The 26,888-nt window shown below is 32.0% G+C and overlaps 1 protein-coding gene and 1 long non-coding RNA gene across 2 annotated transcripts in view; one reads left to right on the top strand and one right to left on the bottom strand.

Annotated features, from left to right (window-relative positions):
- LOC145307461 (uncharacterized) overlaps positions 1–26,888 on the top strand; it is a 102,693-nt gene that overhangs the window by 58,319 nt on the left and 17,486 nt on the right. The window lies entirely within an intron of this gene.
- On the bottom strand, positions 8,018–10,807 carry LOC145307532 (uncharacterized). Its single transcript, XM_080149989.1, has 5 exons — positions 10,716–10,807; positions 10,513–10,628; positions 9,129–9,191; positions 8,315–8,577; positions 8,018–8,027 (listed from the first exon to the last, which is right to left on the bottom strand). The coding sequence occupies exons 1-5, from the start codon at positions 10,741–10,743 to the stop codon at positions 8,018–8,020; spliced, it is 480 nt and encodes a 159-aa protein (XP_080006115.1). The 5' UTR covers positions 10,744–10,807.

A 26,888-nucleotide genomic window follows, 5' to 3' on the forward strand; every position in this document is an offset into this window, starting at 1 on the left:
GAGTTGGCAACTTTATTGTTACAAGAGAGCAATTTAAAAATTGTCGAGTGGCCATGTGGCGAAATTGGAAACAAAGTTGTATTATCATTGGGGATGTACATTATTTACCGGCCATTATCTTAACCCTTTAGTTAGAAAAAAATAAGTTTAAAATGCCTATATCAATTCCGCATGAAATCAATGTTAAAGTTTGAGCAACAATTAAACTATAAGAAAATAAGCAATTTCTTCGCTTACAGATAAAAACAAAAAAATCAATTCTTAGGAAATATTTTGGTAATAAACCTCTAATAATATTTGCCTTCAAACTTTCTTTAAAACTTAATGCCAAAATTCCTTACATTTTATAAAATGATTAACTAAATTCCGATACGTAAGCGTTGCTATGAAGACAAAAGAAAAGTTGTTTAAATCTGTAGAAAGAATGATATTTAAGAATTGAAATGTTTAAATAGAATAAACAAATATTATTTGCTGCACATATTCAGCATAAAATATAGCAGTCTTTCTATATTATTTACATAAAAATAAGCATTTTATCATCGTAAAATAATCCTCGTAATGTGTCGAATTTAATTAAATACCTGTCATTATACGCCCACACACGCCCTCAGCCTAACTCACACACACACTCACTCACTTACATTGGCCATTCATGTTTCCCTCTTCCATTCTCCATTCCCCCTTCCTTATCTTTCATTGGTACAAATGGTACCAACGGATATTGTTAAAATGAAGTATAGAAACCAAACATTACTGAATATTGTAAAAGTCGCAGTCCCTTCAGTGTATTTTAAGTTGTAAGTTTGGACCAGTACAGGAAAATTTCAATAGCTATAAAAAGTAAATAATTTTATACCCATAACATGTTATTTTATTTCATTTTTTGTATAGGTTTATTGCTAACTGACTTGATTTATTACCTCAGGAACCATCTTTACATTGTGTTTAGGATTAAGATAAAAGCCTTGCTTTAATTAATGTACATCCATAAATAACAGATTAATATTAAAAGAATATAATTTGTGTGCGCTTTATCTTATTCCATGTTTTGAAGTATTAAACAATCAAGTTCTGTGGAGTCCATATGTATGTTTGTGTGTGTGTGTGTGTATTTGATTCAACCTGGCTGTTCTTAGAAAACGCTTATAGCAAAAACCTTTAATTAATTCATGTTTTAAAGATTGTTTCTTTTAAATATCTTTTATAGATTTTAGTTAATTAATCAACCTCCCTAAAAACCTAACTTTATTATGGACTAATTTCAAAATTTCTTTTTCCATTTTAACCCTTACAGATCGGGCCCCAATTCCCAACTTAATAGATCGGGGGGGGGGGTCATATTAACCCCCCCTCTATCTCGGCTTCTGTTACAGATAAAGACGTAAAATTTTTTTCTGGTGGTTCATGTGTATTTTTAGAGAAAATTACTTTTTCTAGTCATAGCGGTCAGGCCGCTCCTTAGCCGCTTTTTAGCGGCCAGCCGCTAAATTTTAAAACAGCTGTAGAGTGGCCAATTTTGCAGCTAGGATGACCAAATTTTAGGACGAACTTTTATTTTTCATAACAAAAAAATTACTTTTTCTGATCATCGCCGAAAAACGGCAAATAACGGAAACCGCCATTTTCGGCGGTTACGGCAGTAAAACGGCGGTTGGCGGCGCCAATTAATATTTTTATCTGTTTATTGTTGCTCAAGGATTTACCAAAAAAAATTTTAGGTCTCTAGCTGTAATAGAAGCCACAATATTCATGATATATATCTGTAGTAAAAGCCGGACAAAAATCGGTCATAAAGTCGGTCAGGGTGCGGTCAAACGGTCATAACACCACTTTTCTCATTAGATCATTGATATCTCAGTATTCACCAAAAAAATTTTAGGCTTCTACCTTATACACAAAAGTCATAATGTAGAAATTAAGATTTATTTCGATTTTTAAAAAAATTTTGGTGCTACCCAACCGACTTTGACTGGACACCACGACCGACACAGACCAGATATCCTAATAAAATCAACTCTTGCCGACGTATAATTACTAAACTTAAAAAGTCATGAAGTCACAACTCTCTATCTTACTTACAAAAAAAATGACATTGAAAAAACTAGAGGGGGGGGTCAATATGACCCCCCCCCCCCGATCTGTAAGGGTTAAAGGATAAAATAAGCAAAAGGTAATAAACAATCCATAGGGGGTCTAAACTCAGGCATACTGGGTGCAAATTCAAAGATTGGGGGTCAAAATGAATAGTTGTGAGGGGGGGGGAGGGACCCCTAACCTCCCTAAAAACCTAACTTTTTTGTTTATGGACTAATTTCAAATATTTTTTTTCCTTTTGAAAGGATAAAACAAGCAAAACGTAATAAACAATCCATAGGGGGTCTAAACTCAGGCATACTGGGTGCAAATTCAAAGATTGGGGGTCAAAATGAATAGTTGTGAGGGGGGGGGAGGGACCCCTAACCTCCCTAAAAACCTAACTTTTTTGTTTATGGACTAATTTCAAATATTTTTTTTCCTTTTGAAAGGATAAAACAAGCAAAACGTAATAAACAATACATAGGGGGTCTAAACTCAAGCATACCAGGGTCAAAATTAATAGTTGTAATGGGGAGTAGGGACCCCCAATTACCCTAAAAACCTAACTTTGTGTTTATGGACTAATTTCAAAAAATTTTTTTTCCTTTTGAAAGGATAAAACAAGCAAAAGGTAATAAACAATACATAGGGGGTCTAAACTCAGGCATACCGGGTGGAAATTCAAAGAAAGGGGGTCAAAATTAATAGTTGTGGGGGGGGGGGAGGGACCCCCAACCTCCCTAAAAACCTAACTTTTTTGTTTATGGACTAATTTCAAATATTTTTTTCCTTTTGAAAGGATAAAACAAGCAAAAGGTAATAAACAATACATAGGAGGTCTAAACTCAGGCATACTGGGTGCAAATTCAAAGATAGGGGGTCAAAATTAATAGTTGTGAGGGGGGAGAGGGACCCCCAACCTCCCTAAAAACCTAACTTTTTTGTTTATGGACTAATTTCAAATGTTTTTTTTTCCTTTTGAAAGGATAAAACAAGCAAAATGTAATAAACAATACATAACTTTAATTACAAATTATGGATAAATTATGAGTTTATATCTTAACCTGTCAATCAAATTAAAGGATTATAGGAATAAATGAGAGGTGGGGATTAACAAACATGAGCAATTTTTTAGGTCATGTTTCTTAAGTATACAAAAAGAAAAACTGAATATTTGTTTTCAGTGAGGGAATTTTAAATGAAATTTTAGTGTAATTGGTAGAAAATTGTATTGGCCGTATTAAAGGACGCCTGCAAGAAATACCACGCTTTAACTACTGAAAGACACAAGTAGACCTAATACCCCAAATTTAAAACCTTCAGCTTCAATAACAAAAAAAGTTCTAGGCATTTCAAAATAGCATTTCATGTACAATGAAAATTTTTAAAGATTTACAATGCTCATAAAAGAAAAAACATTATTAATTTACGTTGCCTAGACATAAAATTATAACCTTATCTTTGTCAGAAATTTAGATTGCCGGTAACTGATTACATATTTACAATAAGAACACCACATTTCATAGTCAAAATCTATGAAAAAAATTCGATTTAAATTGCATTTGTGAACAAAAATCATAGCAGAAACAAAGGGGAAAACTAAAACAAGCTCAGCTGTGATTGGTTGCTAAGCTGATTCAGCCTTCTGCTTTAAAATGCGCCGTTATTTTCAGAGATATTAAAAAACACCTGTAACAATTTTGATGTATATTTTTATAGAGAATATTGACATATAATTATTTTTTTTGTACTCCTAATGGTTGTTTCCCAAATTTGGAAAACGCATTTTTTTTAAACGCCCTGTATAAATTGTTCTAAAAGCAACAATATTACCCTGAGTAAAGAAGACCTTTTGCTCTAGTCAAAATGGCCAGAGCAACATTAAAAATTAACCTTTAAATCCCCCAAAAGAAGTTTATTGGGGACTTAATTCAAATTTGGGCTCTGCAGTCTGATTTTATAGGTGTCCTAGTATATTTTTGACCATCCATTCAAAAATAGGTTAAAAACAGTTTAAAAGCCCATACCTCTGTTCCGTCCAAAAAGTATTATCATCAGATTTGTGTGATTTGGAGAGGTTGTGTGAAAAATGTCATCTTTGTAGATATTTTAGGTCAAAATAAACTATCAATCAATAAAAGAATAGCAATCAATCAATAAAAGAATTTTTTATATTATATATTTAACAAAGAAAAAAAAAACAATTTTGTATCAAAATTAATATCTAAATAAAACAATATTTAGAGTAAGTCCTGTATGAGACTAGGTGTAAAGATATCAGTTATAAAACTTTGAGTACCAGGTGTAGTTTACAGTGAAATGTTTACTAATGGTTATAAAACTTTGGGTACCAAGTGTAATATACAGTCCAATGTTTACAAACTGTTATAATACTTTGGGTACCCATTGTAATTTAAAGTCCAATCACACCCTGCCTTAACCAAATAAAGGATGAACAAAAATTACCATGAAAATGGACAATGCAGCGTTCAAATATGACCTAGTGACAAGTAGAATCCATTGAGCATAAAATCCTAGCTGTTCCTTCTTGCCAGATATTTTAATTTTAAGATTTAAAGTGAAAATAACTAAATTTGACAAACATACAAGGCAAATCTACTGTTAATACAGAAAGATAAGATACTTTTTTTTTTGTAAATCATCCTTCTGAGACACTTTTAATCAAATAAAATCTTAGTCATGTAAAATCAATTATGCAGTTGTGATTTGACTTGAATCTGGTTAACTTGTTTTACTTGTTTTCTTAATCATCTCAAACAATAGGGCATATAATTATTTACATGTGTGTACACTTTGAATAGAGATGTCTAGAGACACCCTCTGTAAATCAGTCATTAGGATGACACTGGAAGAACAATCTGGCTATGTTATTGGTAGAGATGTGTACAGATTTTGGCTCAAAAGAGCAAAATGTTTTCATTTTGTTTGCATAATGAGTCACCTATAAATAGGAGCATTCTTTAGGATAAAGCTTTGCTTGGGTAAATCATATCCTGTAAAAATGTAATCCCAAATATAATGTGAAATATATACAAACGTTATATAATAATAAGTCAACTATAAATATTGTATTATTGTTGTATTTCTGAGGATAGAGTTAGCATTCTATAAATAAGATTATGGGTTCAGATTAACCATCTAGGTATATTACACTGTTTGGTACAAACCCCTTGTCCTAATCCTTGCTTACAGGGAAGCTTAGGGAAGCTTAGAATTTGGCAATATGTTTAGCAAGCCTGAAATTTCAGTGAACTTGATGTAATAGACCAAAAGGTCTTGGCTTGTATTCATCAACCATAAGGAGTTAATCTTCAAAATCTCTGATTGGTACCAAACAGTTAGAAGAGGGAAATGGATTTTTTGATGTCTTGAGAACTAAGGTAATCCCTCTCCTCCATCTATAGTTATGATCATATTCCCACTCAGCACAGACCTTAGGTTCCACCAAGGCAGCAAGTTTGTATTAAGTATAAAGCTAAACAACAGCTTAAAGCAGAAGAGACCATTATAGAAGAAACAATAACATGAAGGAAACCTTATTGCAACAGAGTAGTAGACATGCTTTAATTATTAAGGAGCAAAGGTATTGGTACAATCATAATTAGTTTTCCATTATGTTAAACAATATTAATTTAGAAAAGCTTTTAAAAGAAACAGATTGATTTTAAATTATTACTAAGCAGATTTATATTATAGAAATACTTGAAAACACAATAGTAAATATATGAAGCCTGGATAATCATACAGTCAAGAACCAAATAACATTTTTAATCATATCTTAGACCAATAGATATAGTATATCTAGATGATTCAACTGGGCCCATAATCAGTCAAACTTTTTGAAAAAATTCTAGCATACAAACACTTTTTTATTGTATTTGCCATGTACAATCCATTCAAATAATACAGCAACAATATATTTCTACAAAATGATTTATAGAAAGCTAACTTTATCCTAAGAAATACAACTATTCATAGGTGACTTACTATATGAGAGAAAACTTTTTTACAAGATATGATTTACTCAAGCAAAGCTTTAACCTAGGGAATGTATTTATTTGTAGGTGACTCATTATGCAAACAAAATGTAAACATTTTGCCCTTTTGAGCCAAAATCTGTACACATCTCTACCAATACCATAGCCAGATTGTTCTTCTTGTGTCATCCTATTGGCTGATTTACTGAGGGTGTCTTTATTCTTGTTGAATATGTGGTAAGCCGAACGTTTCAGCTCACAGGGTTGCGAGTTCGAGTTCAACGAGCCTTAGCCTTGAATTATTCTACCAAAACAAACTAGCAGGATTTAGTCATACAGAAATTATATATTTAACTGAATAATCTTTACAATGAATGTTTACTATATATATACAACAGATTATAACAATGGTTAGGTTTGAAGGGGGTGTGGGACGCAAGGGCTTAGCTCCCGGCGGTAGACAGGCTGTGGGGGCAGCTGTGGTAAAAGGGGAGGCAGCGCCTCCCGGTTGTATAATCGCGTGAGGGGCGCGTGCTAGCTGCGTGTTTGAGTCCCTCCCCACATTTAGGCAGGCCAGTTTGACCGCTGGATAGCGGGGTCAACATCGGTCATGAGATAAATGGTGATATAATAAGATTAGTGCAGAGGGTTTGTTATGATAAGTCACAGCGTAGCAATTCTGTAAACTGCCTGTCCGTCTGGTTGTCGTATTACCACAAATACACATAGTGGAGATAATTCTTTGTCCTAATGTTTGAGATAATTAAGAAAACAAGTATGTCACAAAGACAAGTTAACCAGATTCAAGTCAAATCACAACTACTTTATTGATTTTACATTACTAAGATTTTATTTTGATATAAAAAGTGTCCCAGAAGCATGATTTACAAAGAAAAGTATCTCATCTTTCTGTATTAAAAGTAGATGTGCCTTTTATATTTGGCAAATTTAGTGATTTTCACCTTAAATCTTAAAATTGAAAAATTTAGCAAGAAGGAACAGCTAGGATTTTATGCTCAATGGATTCTACTTGTCTCTAGGTCCTATTTGAATGCTGCATTATCCGTTTGCATGGTAATTTTTGTTCATCCTTTATTTGGTTAAGGAAGGGTGTGCAATGTTTACTAATGGTTATAAAACTTTGGGTATCAAATGTAACTTACAGTCCAATGGTTACTAATGGTTATAAAAGTTTGGGTACCAATTAGTCCTGTTAATATAATTAGCCTTATTCATTACAGATTTATTAATTAAGAGAAAATTGTCTGTAATATGATGCATTTCAGTATGGCTGAGAACCGATTCTAATCTAGCGGATATTTATCGGTTGCGAAGCCATTTTTAAAGTTAACTTTTCTTGCAAAAAAAACCACTTGAAATAAAGATAGGAGTCTGAAATTTTTTGTGTAGATTCCTTAAACAAATTAGAATCGCCGCTCTTTTATGCTTTGTGCTCGATTTTTAACTTTAAAACCCTTTAATTATGCGATGTTTGTCAATAGGTTATTTACATTTAAATTTCGTATCAATTAAATTTCAACAAAAATAACATTAACTTTTTTTGCAAAAAAAACACTTAAAATAAAGATAGGAGTCTGAAAATTTTTGTGTAGATTTCTCAAACAAATGAGAATCGCCGCTATTTTATGCTTTGTGCTCGATTTTTAACTTTAAAATCCTTTAATTATGCGATGTTTGTCCGTAGGTACTAAATGACACTAAAAATATCTCCTCAAATCACGAACCCTTTGAATGGCCCTAACTCGGTAGTTTTTCATCGTAAATCAATGAAATTTTAAACATAGTTAGTTTAAGTAGTTCCTAGTACACACAAAAAGTATTATTAATATCAAAGCAAATTGAAAAAAGTTATCGCTTTCGTAAAAAAGGCACTAAAAACGATAAGAAAACAGCATTATAAACTCTCTCAAAACTGGTTTTTATCTGTACCTATTAAATTAGCTTAAAAATAGCATTAAATTTGACAATTTTAACATTAAAACAACGTTAAAAACGGTAAAAAAAGGCCGTTATTCTATAGCCATTACATTACTTTAAAAGTATAGTCAAAAAAATGTTAAAAATTACGTTTTTTTATTCACCTATTTCTTGTCATTTCTGTAAGTGTCTTTTTACTTACTGGCTGACAATATGATTATTGATGCATATATTTAACACACTAAAAAGGGATAGAAGTCAATAAGTGATAATAATATTTTAAGGTAAAGTGATCATACCTTGCAATAATATCTACTGAGCTCCTAACCATTAGTACAAACTTGTTAAATATCCTTTGCTCTTTCTGAGTCACATTTATCTTGAAGCTGCTGAGGCCCCAGAGAGGTGATGATATGGATGTGGTGATGCTAATCATATCCAGGATATAACTGCTGTCATCCAGGAATTCATAAGTGCCAGGAGTTGTTAGGAAAACATTGAACAAAACTATTCCAGTTTGAAGAAAGAGTTGCATTGTTGATTCAATGCATACTTCATACATCTAAAATATAAAAGATTATATTGATAATATATTATATTCACACATAGCTTATTAATTATAAACATTAAGAAAATAAATTGTTATTGAATTCAATAAGAAAAAATTAAAAGACAATTTATTTTCTTAACGTTTATATTTAATTAGCTATGTCTGCCTCTATTAGAATTTTATTTTGGTATGGGAGGAGGTTAAAATTGTAACTCCTATTTTATCTAAAATTAAAGCTCAAAATTTTCTGATTATGGCATAATATTTTAACAGTAGTAAGGTTTTTTCTAAGGCTTATTTTTGTATTTGAAGATTCCAAGTGTGACAACTATGCATCATAATTTTTATATGCATGGTTGTTATCATTATTTTATCTGTTTAGTCTTTCTATATTTTTTTATACAGGAGTTTCATTGCTTACATAAATATTAAACATCTAAGCATTTTCTAGTTTATTATGTATATAGATATTTATTTTACTGATGAGTTATTATATATAAATAAAATCTCCACACTTAATGCTTTTTGAAGATATTTAACTTTTTTGTACTGAAAAGAGTTACCTTATCTGATTGGTATCTTTTCTTTTGTTCAACATCCTGTGGATTCAAAAAACACTGAAATCCCTAAATAGATATATTATTTTAGAGTATTGTTACACACATTATATATATTTATCCAATATAATTTTAAAACACATATATTTTAATAAAAATTTTCAAACATACAACTTTTTTTTATTAACAGATAAATATTCTTAACCCTTAACGGTCGGGGGGGGGGGGGGGGGGGGGCGTTGAACGCCCCCCCATCCGGTTTTTTCTATCACATTTTCTGTGTGTGAAAGATAAAGAGCCCAAACTGCTTGACTTTTTAAGTATGGGTATGACACATAACTGAGAGTTGGAATTTTTTGAAAATCTCCATCCTGGCGGGCACAGGATGCCAGCAAACCTGGCAGGGTCATCCAGGTAAAGAACAAAAATATTTTTTGACTTAAACAAAGCATTTTATCTTACCAAATTACTAAAATATCCTTTAGTAGTACATCCTTATATAAAATACAGGTGTTTAAGTCAATTTTAGGTTCCAGGTATGATCCTGCAGGTCCTGATCCTGCAGGTCTCCAGAAATCTTTTAAAGGCTCCTGTGGCCGCAATTTTTGACTTCAAATTTTAAACTTAAGCTTATCTTACATGTCTTGATAACGTATTAAAATTTCATAAAGATCTGCCGCCGTTTTCCCGCCGACCTCCGACTGCGGCAGCTGGCAGCTGCCAAATACAGCTGCGGCCGCTGAAATTTATGTTTGATATTTCAAATATAAAATTTACATAAAAATAAACATTTTCTGCAAAAAAATTGTTTTTCTAGTTTCAAAAATAAAAAAATTACAGCCGTTTGAAATTTTTAAGTAAAAAAGGACCTAAAAACAAAGGTTGTTAAATAAAAGGTTGAAGGAAGCGAAAATTGACTTAGACTTATAAAAGGTCGGAAATTCATCATAACACAGGGGACTTGCACAAAATTTTTTAGCCCTCTAGCTCTAATAGGAACTGAGATAATATGAACTGATTAAGGTGCGGCAAGGGGCCCGACTGTTAAGGGTTAATAGTAAAAATTGGAATAAAAATTTTATTTGTATTTGTACAAGGAAAAAGGAATCAATCTTGTTTTTCACTAATACTCTTGGTTATCTAAGAAAACCAAAAAATATATAATTCTGAAAGCAATGAACTTGCAAAAACATTTTTGCTTTTAAATGTATAAGTTGCACGTAATATCTTTAAAAATGCATTAAGTTTAGTTATGCAAAATAGTCATTTGATAACCTTTAATTTGCAAGTTTTAAAAACAAAAAATATAATTCTTAAAGCAATGAACTTGCAAAAATGTTTGGATTTTATTTTAACATAATAAATTTTAAGTCTCTCCCTTATAATATACCTTGTACAACATCAATGGCTGATAGCCAAATGCCAATAACAAGCTTTTGAAACTCCATTTTTTCTTCGACACAAGATCAAACATATATGCAATGCTGGGTAGGACTAGTATGGCAACTAAAAAAAGAAATAAGTAAGTAATAACAATAATTTCAAAATTTTAATAAAGTAAAATAAATTTTGTAGATAAAAAACAATAAGAACCTGATACAATAAACCCAACTGAATTCATCTGCTCTTTTCCAAACTTTGTATATTTGTATGTGTAGTTGGCAACTTCTGTTTGTCAAGTAAACAAATTATACAATTGTTTTTTTTTAATATTGTCTCTGGCAATATAAAAGATGAGGGAAGTAAAAAAATTCTTATTATTAATAGGTTAGATATAATTAGGTTAAATATTAAATAATATTTCCATTTGGCATTTATTATGTAGCATATTTAAGCATAAAACATTAATGTAGAACTGCTATAAGCTGGTTTTGTTTTATTTTACAACTTATTTCACATATCTTAGGTGTTTTTGGTTTGATTTCTAAGGGGATTTTCAGGCAAGAGATAAAAGAGCCTCTAATGAAATTATTTTTACTAATTCATTATTTGATGACAAAATAGTTTAACCCACTCTGAGAATGGACTAATGGACCAACATAAGTTATAGAAACTGAGTTACAAAAAAATTATAAATTTGGCTGAAATATGAAAAAATTATAATTTGATTGTTTCCTGTCTGCTGAGTATACTCTACATATTCATTCTAAAACAAAAAAGATATTTCAATATTGCAATTTCAAATATTTACATATATATAATGTTTTTTTGTTTAGATTCAGATTTAGCAGGTACACATCTTTAGATAATATTTCATTTCATCATGATATAATTTTATTAAAAGATTTTACCCAATCAAAACTAGCATTCATGCAGTACTTGGTGGTAATCATGAGGTCGTTTGTGAAATCCCAGGCAGGCAAACATACATCAAGAAGCAAGAACATCAAATTTGCCCCAGTCAACAATTGCCATAGCTTCAGAAAACTAAAATTATTTACAAAGATTTCTTTTCCTGTAGTATAATAAGTTAAGCCCCCTAACAAAATTAATAAAACTTCTTTACAATAATAAATTAAATTGTTTTTAACCTATCTTACATATTTAACCCTTTACAGCCAATTTTTTTTTAAATGGGTAATAGAACATAAACATGTTTATGGTAATACATTGATGTATATATAAATGATTAATTTTTTTTTATGAATTTTTATAGATGAAATCAAAAGAAATTTTACTCTATACTAGAATACAATATTTATGATTCTAAACACTATGAAAGCAAAGAATTTTACCCCAAAATAAAAAAAAAACCTGCTGGTCTGTAAAAACTGTCTCAGTCCATAGTAAAAAATAAACTTTAAAATCCCCCAAAATAGTGATTTTGAGGCCTATTCATATTTTTAGCTCTTCAGTATGATTCTACTGGTGTCATAGTATATTTTTGATATAGCTTTTTAAAAAAAGGTTAAAAACAGTTTCAGTAGCAATACCAAAAAAATTATTTCTTAGCAGCTGTTTAAAATTACAAGATAAACATTCAGAGAAAATTTTAAAAAGATTCAAAGAAGAAGGAGATAGAAAGATTTAAAAAGAAAGCAAAATTAAAGATTATATAGTTTTGACAACAATATTTTAATGAAAGAACTCATTTTGTGAAATACTTATCATAATATCATTGAATAAATTTGAATGTTTTTTCTACATAGCATGGAAAAATTTAAGAAAAATTAAATAACCAAAAAAATAAATTCATGTTTATAACAAAGTTAGGAAAATAAAATTAAATTTAGTCCTTTTATATAAACTCATAAATAGTAAATACATTACTGAAGTACAGATAGAAACAACCCAAAATTACAAAAAAATTCTTAAAATTATTTTTGTTTTGTTTTTAAAGATACTTACAATGGACATCTTTTTGTGAGGAATCCTTTCTTAGCCTAAAATAATTATAAACAATGAAATTTATACTTTTTATTGATTGCATGTATGCAAACCGGAGTGGATACAAAACCGCGACAGTTACAAAACCGCCCCATAACAAAACCGCGACAGTTTCAAAACCGCCCCATAACAAAACCGCGACAATAACAAAAATATAACTATGTAGGAATTTTTGTAGAATACATGGCCCCAGCGCTTGGCCCCCTGGCCTGCCTAGCCGCGGCGCTCGGCCCCCTTGCCCATAACCTAACCTAACCTAAATATTGTAAAAAAAATATTAAAAATTTGAAAAAAATATACCAACCACTTTTTGTAAAATCCACGAAATTCTAAACTAAAAATAAGTTAATGTACATTAAACATTCAAACATATAGGTTAGGTTAGGCTAGGTTATAGGCAAGGGGGCCAAGCGCCCGCGGCTAGGCAGGCCAGGGGGCCAAGCTCTGCGGCCATGACCTTCTAGCATTAAGATTTTTTTTATTATAGATTTTTAGTATTATAGATTTTTTTGTAATGTCGCGGTTTTGTTATGGGGCGGTTATGTAACTGTCGCGGTTTTGTAACTGTCGCGGTTTTGTATCCACTCCTGCAAACCTTATCTTTAGAAATAAATTGCAGTCATTTTGAAAAATTTTAAAGAAAAAATGTGATTTTTTTGTATCAAGCAAAGCAAATTAAATCTAAGGTTGCTAAATAATCTAAAAGCATTTTTACATGGAGTATAAAAAGTATTAATTTTTAAGATATGTTAGGGAACAAAAAAAAATATTTACCATATCAACATCAATACCATCTTCAGTTCCACAATCAAAGCTGCTAGATTTTTCTTCTTTCTAAAGTTTGAAAATTATAACTACTAGTTTAAAATAAATTTTTCAAATTAAATTTTGGATATTCGGTATACTTGTGGCAATCTTTCAGCAGTTAGAGTGGTGTATTTCTTACAGGCTTCCTTTCAACATATTTTTGTATGAAACACAAATCTGTTTTTCATTAAAAAACATGGTTGATGTACAAATGTTAAATAAAAATATTTTTAAGTTTCAATAAATGAAATAAAATCTTTATCTATTATAGATAATAATACCTTTAAAAATGTAACTTGCTCCTCTGCAGTACTGAATGTTGCAGAAACATTGTTTATTTCACCTTGGTTCTCCAACTAATAACAGATCAAGTTAAATAAAATATGAAACATTTGGCAAATCAAAAAGACTGTGCTTGCTGAGCACTATGATAGAAGCCCACATTTACCTTATTAGAGCGGGATTCTCATCTTTAAGTGATCATAAAGATCATCCACCCCGTGTAGAGGGATGTGATATTGGATATAAGGTTGTTATTTTTTGGGGGGGTGGGACACCCTCAACCCTCCCATCCCCAAAACAATAGCTTAAAACGACAGTACCAATAGATATATTATCTGAAAAGTAAAACCTAATTGGTTCTGCAATTACTTTTGGATTACATAAGAAATGGGAAACACATTTTTAATTTTTAAAATTTTTTTGGGAGGGTTGGGGGTGTCCAACCTTCTAATAAAATAGCTTAAAACCCCCACAGGACCAGTAGGTATATTCCAAAATAATAGAGCCCAATCAGTTCAGAGGTTACCAAGATCTTAAGTTCCAGTCGGACAGACAAACATCAAGCTACTTTGTATTATTGATGTCCTGCATCTGACATAGCAGCAGTAGGAACCATCTTTAGCGCAGTGTTAGTCCAAGACCTGAACCTATCAGCTATCAGACTAAGAGTGGATGCCCAATATTTTAAGCCACGATTGAAGCATCAATTCGTGTTAATTTTTTTGGCCAAGGTGCAAAGGAACACTTTTATATCCGCTTTTTAACACACCAAATCCATTCAATAAAGTAAAATGATGTTTTTTCTGTTTTCTCTTTAAATCTAAAATAAAAAAAATTAGTTATCAAATTTAACTCCCCCCTCCGCAAGTGCCCCTAGAGGCCTCTAGTGTATATTTATAAAGAAAAAACGTGAACTGGCTGATGGCAGAAGCCCTAAGGGGATCAATGGTATACAGAACCAAAGCCCATAGACCCTTTTCCAATCCAAACTGTAGCTCCATAGTTATTGTTCGAATTAGAACATACCATTTTTTTAGATTCTGTAAACTTTTACTTCAAGATTTTTGATTTACTAACTAAACTCTAAAGCACACAAAAGGCTTTTTAAACCTAACCTAACTATAAAGGGAAGTTAATAAAAATGTTGTTTTTTTACAAAGTTAAACCTTCACCCTCCATTCTTTATGTTTATTTTTGTAATTTTTTAAACTTAAAAAATCAGAACTTACATCTTCCACAGTTTCAACAGTTTCAATTTCATGTCCAATATCTTCAGTGTTTGATTCTTTTCTTTCCTATAAAATAAAAAACATAAAAAATGCTATAAAATGATTAAGAAATGTTTTAGACACCTGTAAAACATATCTCAATCTTAAAGGTTGTGTATAAAAATGCATTTGTTTTATAACAAAACACAAATGGTAGATTATAGTAAAAAGGTGTGTTAATGGTAGAAAAATACAACGCTTACTGTTAAAACGACATTGCAACAAAAGAACTAATTACATAATGTCTAATTTACAAAAGGTCTTATGCTACATAGGGTATAATTTACAAAAGTTTTCATGCTACAAGATAGCCTCCCTACATGAGGCTAGGCAGCTATTGGGCCGAGCGCCTGCAGCTAGCAGACCAGTGGGCGAAGTGCTGTGGCCACATTAAAGGTGTGAAGATGACTAATTGAAAATTCGTGGATTTTAGTGGTTGGGATATTTTTTAAATTTTAAATTCTTTTTATAATTCTTATGTGTGATGTTATATTTCTTTAGTAAATGTTAAGAGGCTAAATTGTAATAAGGCTATTAACATTAGACCTTTTATAGGATTTTGCCTTTTGCAGGTATGCAGCCTTGCAGGGTTAGATCTTTTGTAAATTAAATCTTTTGTAGGGTTAGATCTATAGGTTAGGGTTAGGAGAAAGAAGAAAAGATTTGGTAGTCTATTTTACCAAGTGTTGCCCCCAACGACAGCTAAAAATCAATTCATAGGTTTTGGGAATTTTTAAAAATTAATTTCATTGTTTGCATAAGCTGATAAAAATGTATTGTATACCTCTACACAATCAACTTGCTCTTCTGCTGGGATTAATACCAACTCATTAGATGATTCATCTGCGACATCTGCCTCCTTTGACAACAATTTCTAAAGAAAAAAAAACATTCATGTTGGTATACAACCTACGGAAAATTTAAATTTTGGTCAAGATTAAGGAGACAAAGCCCAAATTGTGTCAAAATTGTGTCAAAAATAATCCTTTTTTTCTTTCCCACTTCTCCTCTCATCTCTTTCATTTTATTACATCACGTGGATCATTTTTGACACAATTTTAACACAATTTGGGCTTTGTCGAATAAGGATATTTATAAAATTTTCCATCATCGCTATAGAACCGATCCAGTGGATTAGAAATGGTTCTCAGCCATACTGAAAAATTATGTATAGCATCGTTCTGGGGGACAAAATCTCTTGGGGGACATCTCTTTAGGAAAACTCTCTAGGATTTTTATCTTTCTTTAAGTACAGTTGTCGGTGTACCTTTTTAAATAGCGAGAATGGGGTGGAATTTATCTGATTTTTGGAATAATGATTCCTATAACAACAAGGTACATTATAATAAGCAAGGTATCTCAATAATTAAGTCCTATAAATTTATACTCCGCTTATTAAGTTCTGACACGGTTTGTGTTTTTTTGTCATACAGTCTGATTTAGGAGCTTAGCTTCTATGACTATTGTCATCGTTGTTTGATTGTTTACCTGTACAGATTTCCCAGCTAATCTTTCTTTTAGCTCCAGTATCACTGGCATCATCTGAGTGGATCCACCAGGATCCTTATCCATCTGCAAATATTAATATTCATCATAAAAAATAGTAGGATTTCTGTACAATTCAGGCTGTTTGATCACAACCTTTAAACAACATTCTGTTTCAATCAAAACCGATTAATGTCTGGTAAATTAGAACCGGTTCTCAGCCATCCAAAAAAATTTAGGTCTAACATTGTATTATATCCAGTTTAGTTACAAGATTAAAACAAGTTTTAATCTTATAATTGTATATTTTATTTCCGCTAAAAGCTGTTTATGATATGATGCGAGAAATAATTATTCTAGGCATCTCAGACAAATGTTGCGGGTCAGACTAAATGATAGAGTAGCCATGCTCTTCTGGATAAAGATTTGCTTGTTAATATTGTGTAGATTCATTAGGATTATCAATTAATTACAATTCCTTCCCATTATCTCAAAGTAGAACGATGTCTGTATGTCTGTTTGTTTGTTTGTAGCGAAGGATCTCGCTAACCGCTGAACCGATCAGGTTCTCCTTTACAGGGTAGCTTCTCATAGGTCCCGGAAAGGTTTATAACTATTTTCTTGGGGGGTGGGTCACCCCCAACTCCCCCCCCCCCAAAAAAAAATAAAAATACCCCCTCCCCCCAAAAAAATAAATAAAATTTTTTTTTTTAATTGGTTTATTCTTTAAAATCTAAATACCTACAAAAAATTGGTTTGATCAAACCTCTTGGGGCAAAGCCCCTAGAGGCTAGGAGCGAAACCGCTAGTAACATATAATGTGGAAATATGTAATTAATTTAGGATTGTTTGTGTTTGCATGTAAAATAAACATGTAAATGTAGTAATGACAGACCTCGTAGGTATAGAGGGGCTACGCTCTTTAGGCCTTGTCAAATGAATACATATATATAGATCTGTTAAACCTATTTATCTAATTCTGATTTGTAATTATGTTTGCTGCTAGATGTAATTATGTTTGCTGCTAGATGTAATTATGTTTGCTGCTAGATGTAATTATGTTTGCTGCTAGATGTAAGGGATGATGTTGGCTGCCGCCGTGGGGGAGTTCTCCATGTGTTGCCTACATGGCAGGGATAGAGGCTCAGACTCCACACCCTGCTATGTTATTGTAATTTAAAGCGAAGCTTTTCTATAAATAGGGTCGGTCCGTCCGTACGTCTGTCCGTCCGAGATAGATAGCTTTTATTCGTTAATTTAGGCATGTTAGAATTGCCCTATCGATTTCAAACTTTGCATGATGATTCCTATAGTAGTTAGGTACGATTTAGAAAGCATAGCAACCCTATAATCATTACCAGAATGTCCGTACGTCCATTTTAAACATGTTGATTTTTCTACTTTTTTTAAACAACAATGTTTTATGTCATCTAATTATCCGTTTAATCTAATTTTTGGTGTATTGATTCTTGGGACAACAAAGAACAATATTATAAGCGAAGCAACTCTATAATCAAATCCTACAAATGTAAGTATGTCCATAAACATTATCCTGAATCAAGCAGTTTTTAAACAAATTTACTTACAATTTTGCTTCGACTCTTATACATTTATATGCTGATTATTCAGTTCTGACACTATACAAGTGTCCGTTTGTCCTACCGTTTCAGTGCTTCGCTTTTATGGATGTTGTCATCCTTGTTATATTATGATTTGTATGTTTATTAATTATTCATTGCAGTTGTAGCCGCACTGTATGGGCGAACGTCTGTAATCCCTTGCGGATTACAACATATAATTGTACCATAGGTTATTTGGTTGAAGTGAAGCTTCTCTACAGAACTAGGTCTTAGTGAATTCGTCCGTTGAATCCGCCCCTCGAACTCAGTACACTTAACACACATTGGAACAATCCAACCATGTTATTGAGGGGAAAATTGTACATATTTTCATTTATAAAGGCCGAGTTTCAATCAAAAGTTGGATTTAAAAATGTAAATGTAAAAGATTGTTTGCTGCATTTTTTTTAAAAATAAATACTAAAATGGCATAAATATTCTTTTTGAAATCAAATTTCAGGATTTTTTTTTTATTTTAACAAACTAACCTTATGTAACCTTACAAAAAATTATGGTGCAATTTAAGATACCTTAAAGGACAAACACACAAACCCAAATATGGATACAAAAATCGCATAACAATTTTAGAAAAATTGTTAAAGGGTGAGCAAAAAAATGCGTAGATTTTTAAAATTAAAATTGATCGACTTGTGTTAATGGTGGGAAAAAGGTATGTTTATTTTTAGAACCGCTATGAGCTCTATTTTTTTTTTTTAAATATAAAACCAATTTCATAGCTACTTATAGTTTAGTAGCTACTGAATTAAAACTTGAGAGTAATGAGTACATTTTTAAAATTGAAACTGCGCATCTTGTGTTAATAGTATTAAAATGCCATGCATATCAGTAGAACCGCTATAAGCTCTAGTTTTTTAAAATATAAAACCAATTTCTTAGCTACTTATAGTTTAGTAGCTACTTGGTAAAATTTCCTACTGAATTAAAACTTGACTTGAGAGTAAATCATTAAAGATTAAAGTGTGCAAAAACGCGGACATTTTTAAAATTGAAACTGCGCATCTTGAGTTAATAGTAGAAAAATGCCATGTATATCGTTAAAACCTCTATAAGCTCTAATTTTTATAAATATTAATACAATTTTTATCCTATTTGTAGTTTAGGGCTGCAATGAAAAATAAAAGAAATATGAGAACTCTTAAACTATGGGTACCACATGAATCGTTTTTATATTTCCAAAAACTAGAGTTCATAGTAGTTCTAACGGTATGCATACCTGTTTTCTACCGTTAACGCAAGCTGTGCAATTTGACTTTTAAAATCTACGCATTTTTTTGGCTCACCCTTTATTTTGAAACTATGTTTGTTCTCCCACCCCCATATAGGTAATTTGTATTTAAAAGTGAAGCTTTTCTATAATTGGAGTTAGTTCGTTGGAATATACATAACGGTTAGCTCTATTTGTGTAACAGATTCAATTTCAAACTTGCATGATGATTCCTATAACATTTTTTTGTGTGTGGTATAATTTTCCTATTCATCTGATTTTTGGAATAATGATTCTTAGGACAACATGGTAAAGTATTTAAAGCAAGGCAACTTTATAATCAAATTCTAAAAATGAGAGTATGTCCTTTTACTTTATCCTATAATTACATTATTTTGCAACAAATTAATGTACAATTTCGTTTAGACTTATAAAATAATGTTCTTAGTAGGCTCTGACATTCTACAAAAGTTATTGTTCGTTTGTCCTTCCTTCTGATTTTATGGATTTTGTCATTCTTGTTGTGAAATATTGATATAGAACAAAATGAAATATAAAATTAGCATAGCATGTCTATACCCACGTCTGCAAATGTATAAATATGTATGTTAACTATCTAACAGATAATTTTTAAAAGCGGAGCTTTTCTATAATTAGGGTCGGTCCGTTGGTCCATCCGTCTGTCTGTATGTCCGTCCATCCAAGACAGATAGCTTTTTTCGTTAATTTAGGCAAGTTATAATTGTCCTATCTATTTCAAACTTTGCATTGTGATTCCTTTAGTAGTTTAAAAAGCGTAGCAACCCTATAATCATTACCAGAATGGCCGTACGTCCATTTTAAACATTTATTTTTCTACTTTTCAACAAATTTTTATATGATATAATTATCCGATTGATCTGATTTTTGGAGTACTGATTCTTATTACAATAAGGTATAATATTATAAGCAAAGCATCTCATAAATCAAGCCCTAAAATTTTAGTTTGTCCTTAAACAGTATTCTGTATTCAAGAAATTTTGCAACAAATTTACGCATAATTTGGCAGTTTTGACACTCTACAAGTGTTAATGTCCGTTTGTCCTACCGTTTCAGTGCTTCGCTTTTGTGGATGTTGTCATCCTTGTTATTTTGTATATTCAGTTTTGACACTCTACAAGAGTTAATGTTGGTATGTCATACCGTTTCCGAGCTTCGCTTTTATTGATGTTGTCATCCTTGTTATTTGTATATTCAGTTTTGACACTGTACAGGATTAATGTTCGTCAGTCATACCGTTTAAGAGCTTCGCTTTTATGGATGTTGTCATCCTTGTTAAATAGAACTTATATTTATATTTATGATTTATAATTATATTCACTGTTTTATGATAATAAAATATACTTTTCACAACAACAAAAAACTTGAACTGCTACAGTGATAAGAATTAAACTATTTATTTTTTGTAAAATTCTTATCTTTTTCCTTAAAATAAGCGTTGATATACACACATAACAAGGAAGACAACATTCATAAAAGCGGAGCTGTGACACGTTATGACTGACGAACATTAATCCTGTAGAGTGTCAAAACTGAATATACAAAATAACAAGGATGACAAAATCCATAAAAGCGGAGCTCTGAAACGGTATGACAGAAGAACATTAACTCTTGTAGAGAGTCAGAACTTAATATACAAAATAAGAATCTATAAGTTTTGACAAAATTAAATGTAAATTTGTTGCAAAATTTCCTAAATACAGAATTCTGTTTAAGGACATACTGACATTTTTAGGACTTGATTATAGAGATGCTTCGATCAAAATATTGTACCTTATTGTAATTGGAATCTGTAATCGAAAAATCAGATCAATCGGATGATTTTATCACATAAAAAATTGTTGTTAAAAAAGTTTTAAAAAAACATGTTAAAAATAGACGTATGGACATTCTGGTTACGATTATAGAGTTGCTACGCTTTCTAAATCGTACCTAACTACTACAGAAATCACTATGCAAAGTTTGAAATCGAGAGGACAATTCGAACATGCCTAAATTAACAAAAAAAACTGTCCGCATTGTCTTATCCCTAAAGATCCCTGATTGTCTGAGAAGTGGTTTCTATAAAGTTTATCACTATAGCATCACAATAAGATAAGAAGTAGTATTGTTAGTGTATACACTGTGATGTCATACTTGTCTTAGAAACAGCTTTTTTCAATTTGTTTATTCTAAAAGATAAAGAAACTTAATAGTTATTTAACGCATCGTATTATAGACAGCTTTTCACGGATATTAGAAAGAAAAATGAGTAATATCCTCGTAGAAATTTTTTTTCAATTTTGAAAAATTGTGTACGAACTCTGGCCGCAGCGCTCGGCTTCCTAGCCTGCCAAGCCGAAGCGCTCGGCCCCCTTGCCTGCCTTGCCGCAGCGCTCGGCTCCCTAGCCTATTGCCTAACCTAAACTAGTTGTTCTCTGCGGGGGGGGGGGGGAGTTACTCAAATTTTCAATATTGAAAAAAAATTTCTAAAAGGATAACGCCGAAAATTGTCTTTAATACGATATTGTACATATTTTTTTCAGAATGGCTGAGAACTGGTTCTAATACGCAAAGATTGTTCTATAAGTCTTAGGATCCCTTACAATATCTGTCTATATTTCTGTTATTCATTACATGTAACTCTTGTAACATACGTAAATAGTTTATCGATGGAATATTTTTTTCACAGCTTTGTCCTTGATGTCTAGCTTTAATCTCATTTACTTCATAGCGTTACAGACAGACATTTTATATTATAGAGTAGCTTTGCTACTGGAAAAAGCAATCCGTCCAGTGGTTTGCGAGATCTTAGGCTTCATACAGACAGACAAACAGACAGTTAGAATTGGTATATTGATTTCAAACTTTGCATTATGATTTCTATAAAAGTTAGGTAAGACTTAGAAAGCGCATCAACTCCATAATCATTACCAGAAAGTTATTTTTATTTTTTTCACAAATGTTTAATTAATCCTATTCATCTGATTTTTGGAAAACTGATTCCCATTACAACAAGATACAATGTTATTATAGAAGCAATACTTACATTTTTAGGACATTGTACCTTGTTGTAATAGGAATCAGAATTCAAAAAAAGATTTAAAATCAACATATTTGAAATGGACGTAAGGACATTCTGGTAACGATTTTAGAGTTGCTACGCTTTATAAATCGTACCTAACCACCAAAGGAATCACCATGCAAAATTTGAAATCGATAGGACAATTCTAACATGCCTAAATTAACGAAAAAAGCTATCCGTTACGGACGGACGCACGTACGGACGGACCGACCCTAATTATAGAAAAGCTTCGCTTTTAAAAAGAAATACAAACAGACAGACATCCTGTTACTTTATTATAATTATTAGTAAGATATGTAAGGAAGTAAAATTCTTATCATTTATAATTTTATTCATATCTTTTTGTTTTCTCTCTCTCTCACTCTCTTTCTCTCTCTCTTTCTCTCTCGCTCCCTTCTCCCTCTCTCTCTCTCTCTCTCTCTCTCTCTCTCTCTCTCTCTATTCTCTCCCCTCTTTTCTCTCTGTCTCTCTCTTCTCTCCCCTCGTTTCTCTCTGTCTCTGGGTACGCCCCAATATTGATTTTTGCTTTAAGGTGTGATCTGAATTCCTCAACACTAGGTATGACCCCTAGAGGTAAAAAATGTTTAAAATACGGTCTTTTCACCGGTTTCCGGCCATTTCCGGCCCAAAAACAATTTAATAAGTCAAAATTTCATCTACAATTAAAAAAAATAAGCTTTAAATTCCATTTTTCATTAATGATTTTTCAAAAATCAAAAAGCTTAGGTAAATGTGAAAAAAGGTTGAAAAATGACAAACTTATGTCAATTTGAAACATGTTGGTTATTGGTTAATCCTAAAATATTGACGGATTTTACATACATTTCAGAATTTAGGTTGACTATAGTCTTTAAGACATGCCATATAGCGAAACTACTCAACAATTTAAAATGTGTGTCTGTCCGTATGTCCATATGTCAGGGACATCTCATCTAATTAAGGTAGATGTCTGAGTTTTTGCTGTGTTCATTCCTCTCAGCCTCTATTCTAATTCCGTCTGTCTGTTGGTTAGGCTCCAAAAGGTTTCATTAATTTTCTGTTTGTAATATCTTTTTCCACATCTGCTTAATAACCCACTTTGATCAAACAGATTCGCTACTTATGTATGTTGTAATCCTTGTTGTTTGTTAGTACCTTTTTACATTATTAAATTAACCCCCCATTGAAAAATTTTAACCCCTCCCCCCCAAAAAAAAGCTTGGACGCCCCTGCAGCCATAGATAACAGTAAGCTCTCTTTGCATGTTAGAATTGTCCCATCTTATTACAACATTTATTTTGTATGAAATATTTTCGTATTGTATTGATTTTCGGAACAATGATTTTTAGGACAATAAGGTATAATAATTAAAGCAAAGAATCTCTATAAACAAGTCCTAAAAATGTAAGTATGGCCTTAAACAGTATCATCGATTAATGCAGTTTTGCAACAAATTTACTTACAATGTTAATTAACATTAATATTCTGCTAACTCAGTTCTGACACTGTACAAGTGTAATGTTTGTTAGTCCTTTCATTTGAGAGTCACTTTTATGGATGTTGTCATCCTTGTTGTGATTGTCCTTCCTGAGCAACATATGCATAAATTACACCATTACACCTATTTATTGATATATGAAATAAATATATCAAAATAGCTTTGATTTATTATTACCTAATTGGGGTAGGATTCTTTATTGATTCATCTGCTTGTAATGGGATACAATACTCTAACACCCACTGGTGGATATTAGGTTAAGTAACATTTAACAGTCAACCAACCCTTTGACTGCAAGACCAATGTCTGAGAAGTCCTAATGTGCATGGTAATGAGTTGTGCCTGTCCCTACTCCAACTTGTTGCACACCTGACATAGCAGAAGTAGGAACCATTTTTAACATCTTTGGTTATTATGCAGTGTCGGACCAAGATTCAAACCTAGCACCTCCCTGGCGATAAGCAAATGCGCTACATGTAAAGCGATGATCACAGGTTTAAAATAACTTTGATTACTCATACCTGAAGATATCTGAATTTCTCTTCTGCTTCCACAACCAGGTTATCTAACTGCACTGTGGCATCTTCTATCCAAGCAGAAAACTTGGGTTTTGGATCACCTGGATCCTTATCCATCTTAAACTTTTCTTAAACTTTTATTTTACTATGAAAGAGTTGAGAGGAATAAAAATTAAGTTCTAATTAGTTTGTTATGGAAGAATATCTAGTGCAGTTTGCAGTGAAATGTTCCTGGTAAGGATTATCTCATAAAATCTATGAACTCTGAAGGCTGCTAACAGCCAATATGTAGAACTTGTGCAAAATCAACTTTAGCCATACTGATAAGCGCTATGGATATAAATTTATATTATGTATACATTATGTAATAATATATATATTTCACTAGTGGCTACACAGCTAGAGGCCACTTGGGTCATTTAAAATGAGAGACCGGGTGAGAGGAAATCACCTCTCCCCCCCCCATACAAGTCCATACAATGTCATTAATAGATGTCTAGAACTTTTTATATTAGCTTTTTTATAATTAGGTTCTATCCGTCCTTACGTCCGGAAAGGTTAGCCCACTTTGTTAATTTTAGCATGTTAGAATTGTCCTATGATTGCATGATGATTTCTATAACAATTAGATATGATTTAGGAAGAGTGGCACCTGTATAATCGTTACCAGAAAGTCTTACTTCCATTTAAAACTTACTTTTACTTAAAAAAAAAAGATGCTGTGAGTGTTGGTGCAAAAAATGGGGACAAATTTCAAATTGTTTTGGCGTGTGACGTCATACCCCCATCTCTGTTCTAGGGGGTTTCTTTCCTCCTTCCCTTTTCTTTCCCCTCACTTGTGACGTAAATAATCAGCCCCGTCAAATCAATTTAAAATTTGTCCCCATTTTTTGCACCAATACTCACAGCATCAAAAAAAAGTTATGATATAATTATCTTATTCGTATGATTTTTGGAATACAGATTCCTATTGCAACAATTCTGCAACAAATTTACTTACAATTTTGTTAGACTTGTTCATTTATATTCTGCTTATTCAGTTCAAATTTTTGTTATTGCGTCAACTTGTGGCAGTCTTACACCAGTTAATAAACATTCCAGGGACTAGTTTAGGCATTTTTTTAAGGGAGGCAGCAAATTTTCCCAAATATTCAGGGATCTAAAGGGATAAGACAATGGCCGATAAATTGATGGACATCTCCAAGATTACCCCTTCTCATAAAACGTTTGGGACTAGTGTAATAAACAGCCCATTGTCCAATGTCCACTCTCACACTCTAGATATGTTGCATATAATGTAATCCCACTGGATATGTAAACTTTTATAAAAGCGAAGCTTTTCTATAATTAGGGTCGGTCCGTCCGTCACAGTTAGCTCTTTTCGTTAATTTAAACAGGTTAGAAACGTCATATCGATTCCAAACTTTGCATGATGATTTCTGTAGTAGTTAGGTAAAATTTAGAAAGCGTAGCAACTCTATAATCAATACCAGAATGTCCGTACGTACATTTTAAACATGTCGATTTTTAACTTTTTTGACAACAAATCTTTGTATGTTAAAATAATCCGATTCTTCTGATTTTTTGAAAACTGATTCCTAGTACAACAAGGTACAATGTTATAAGCGAAGCATCTCTATAAACAAGTCCCAAAAATGTAAGTATGTCCTTAAACAGTATCATCTATTTATGCAGTTTTGCAACAAATTTACTTACAATATTGTTTGATCTGATGCATTAATATTCTGCTAATTCAGTTCTGACAATCTTGTTCGTTGTCCTTCCATTTCAGAGCTTCGCTTTTATGGATGTTGTCATCCTTGTTTTTATATTTTTTCAATTACTATGTATAATAAATGTTTTCGAAATGTATATATCAACAATTTAATTTATCAACTGTATATGAAGAGCCTAAATTAAAATGTATTCAAATTGATAACACATACTTCCTGTATTACTTGGTTTCAATATTTTCTAGCTATAAATATCCTCATAATAAAGTAACAGGATGTGTGTTTGTTTCTCTGTCTGTTTGTCTGTACCAAACAATCTCGCTAACCGCTGAACCAATTGGGTTCTCCTTTACAGGGTAGCTTTCACAGGTCCCCGGAAGGTTTATACCCAAATTATAGAAAAACCTCGTTTTTAAAAATGATTGTTATTGGGCTTAATCGTCGCTAGTTTATTTCATTACTTGCGGATATGTTGGGAGGGTGGGCTTCTTTTTTTTTTGGTGGGGGGTGAATGTATACGGGCGATTTCTCTCGGGAGGGTGGTGGTACCCTTCCCCAAAATAGTTATAAACCTTCCTGGGACCTATGAGAGACTACCCTGTTAGCGAGATCTTTCGGTACAAACAGACATGCAGACATCATTTTATCATAAGGATAAGTATGATATGTAAGGAAGTATAATTCTTATCAATTATAATTTTTAATTCATAATCTTTTCTCTCTCTCTCTCTCCCTCTCTCTCTCTCTCTCTCTTTCTCTCTCTCTCTCTCTCATTCCCTCTCTCTCTCTCTTTCTGTCTCTCTCTCTATCTCTCTCCTTCTAGCTTTCTCTTTATCTCTCTCTATCATACTTTGTCTTTCTC

Source organism: Acartia tonsa, chromosome 15 (assembly GCF_053477335.1).
Source record: "Acartia tonsa isolate MP-2025a chromosome 15, ASM5347733v1, whole genome shotgun sequence".
Classification (NCBI taxonomy): Eukaryota; Metazoa; Arthropoda; class Copepoda; order Calanoida; family Acartiidae; genus Acartia; species Acartia tonsa.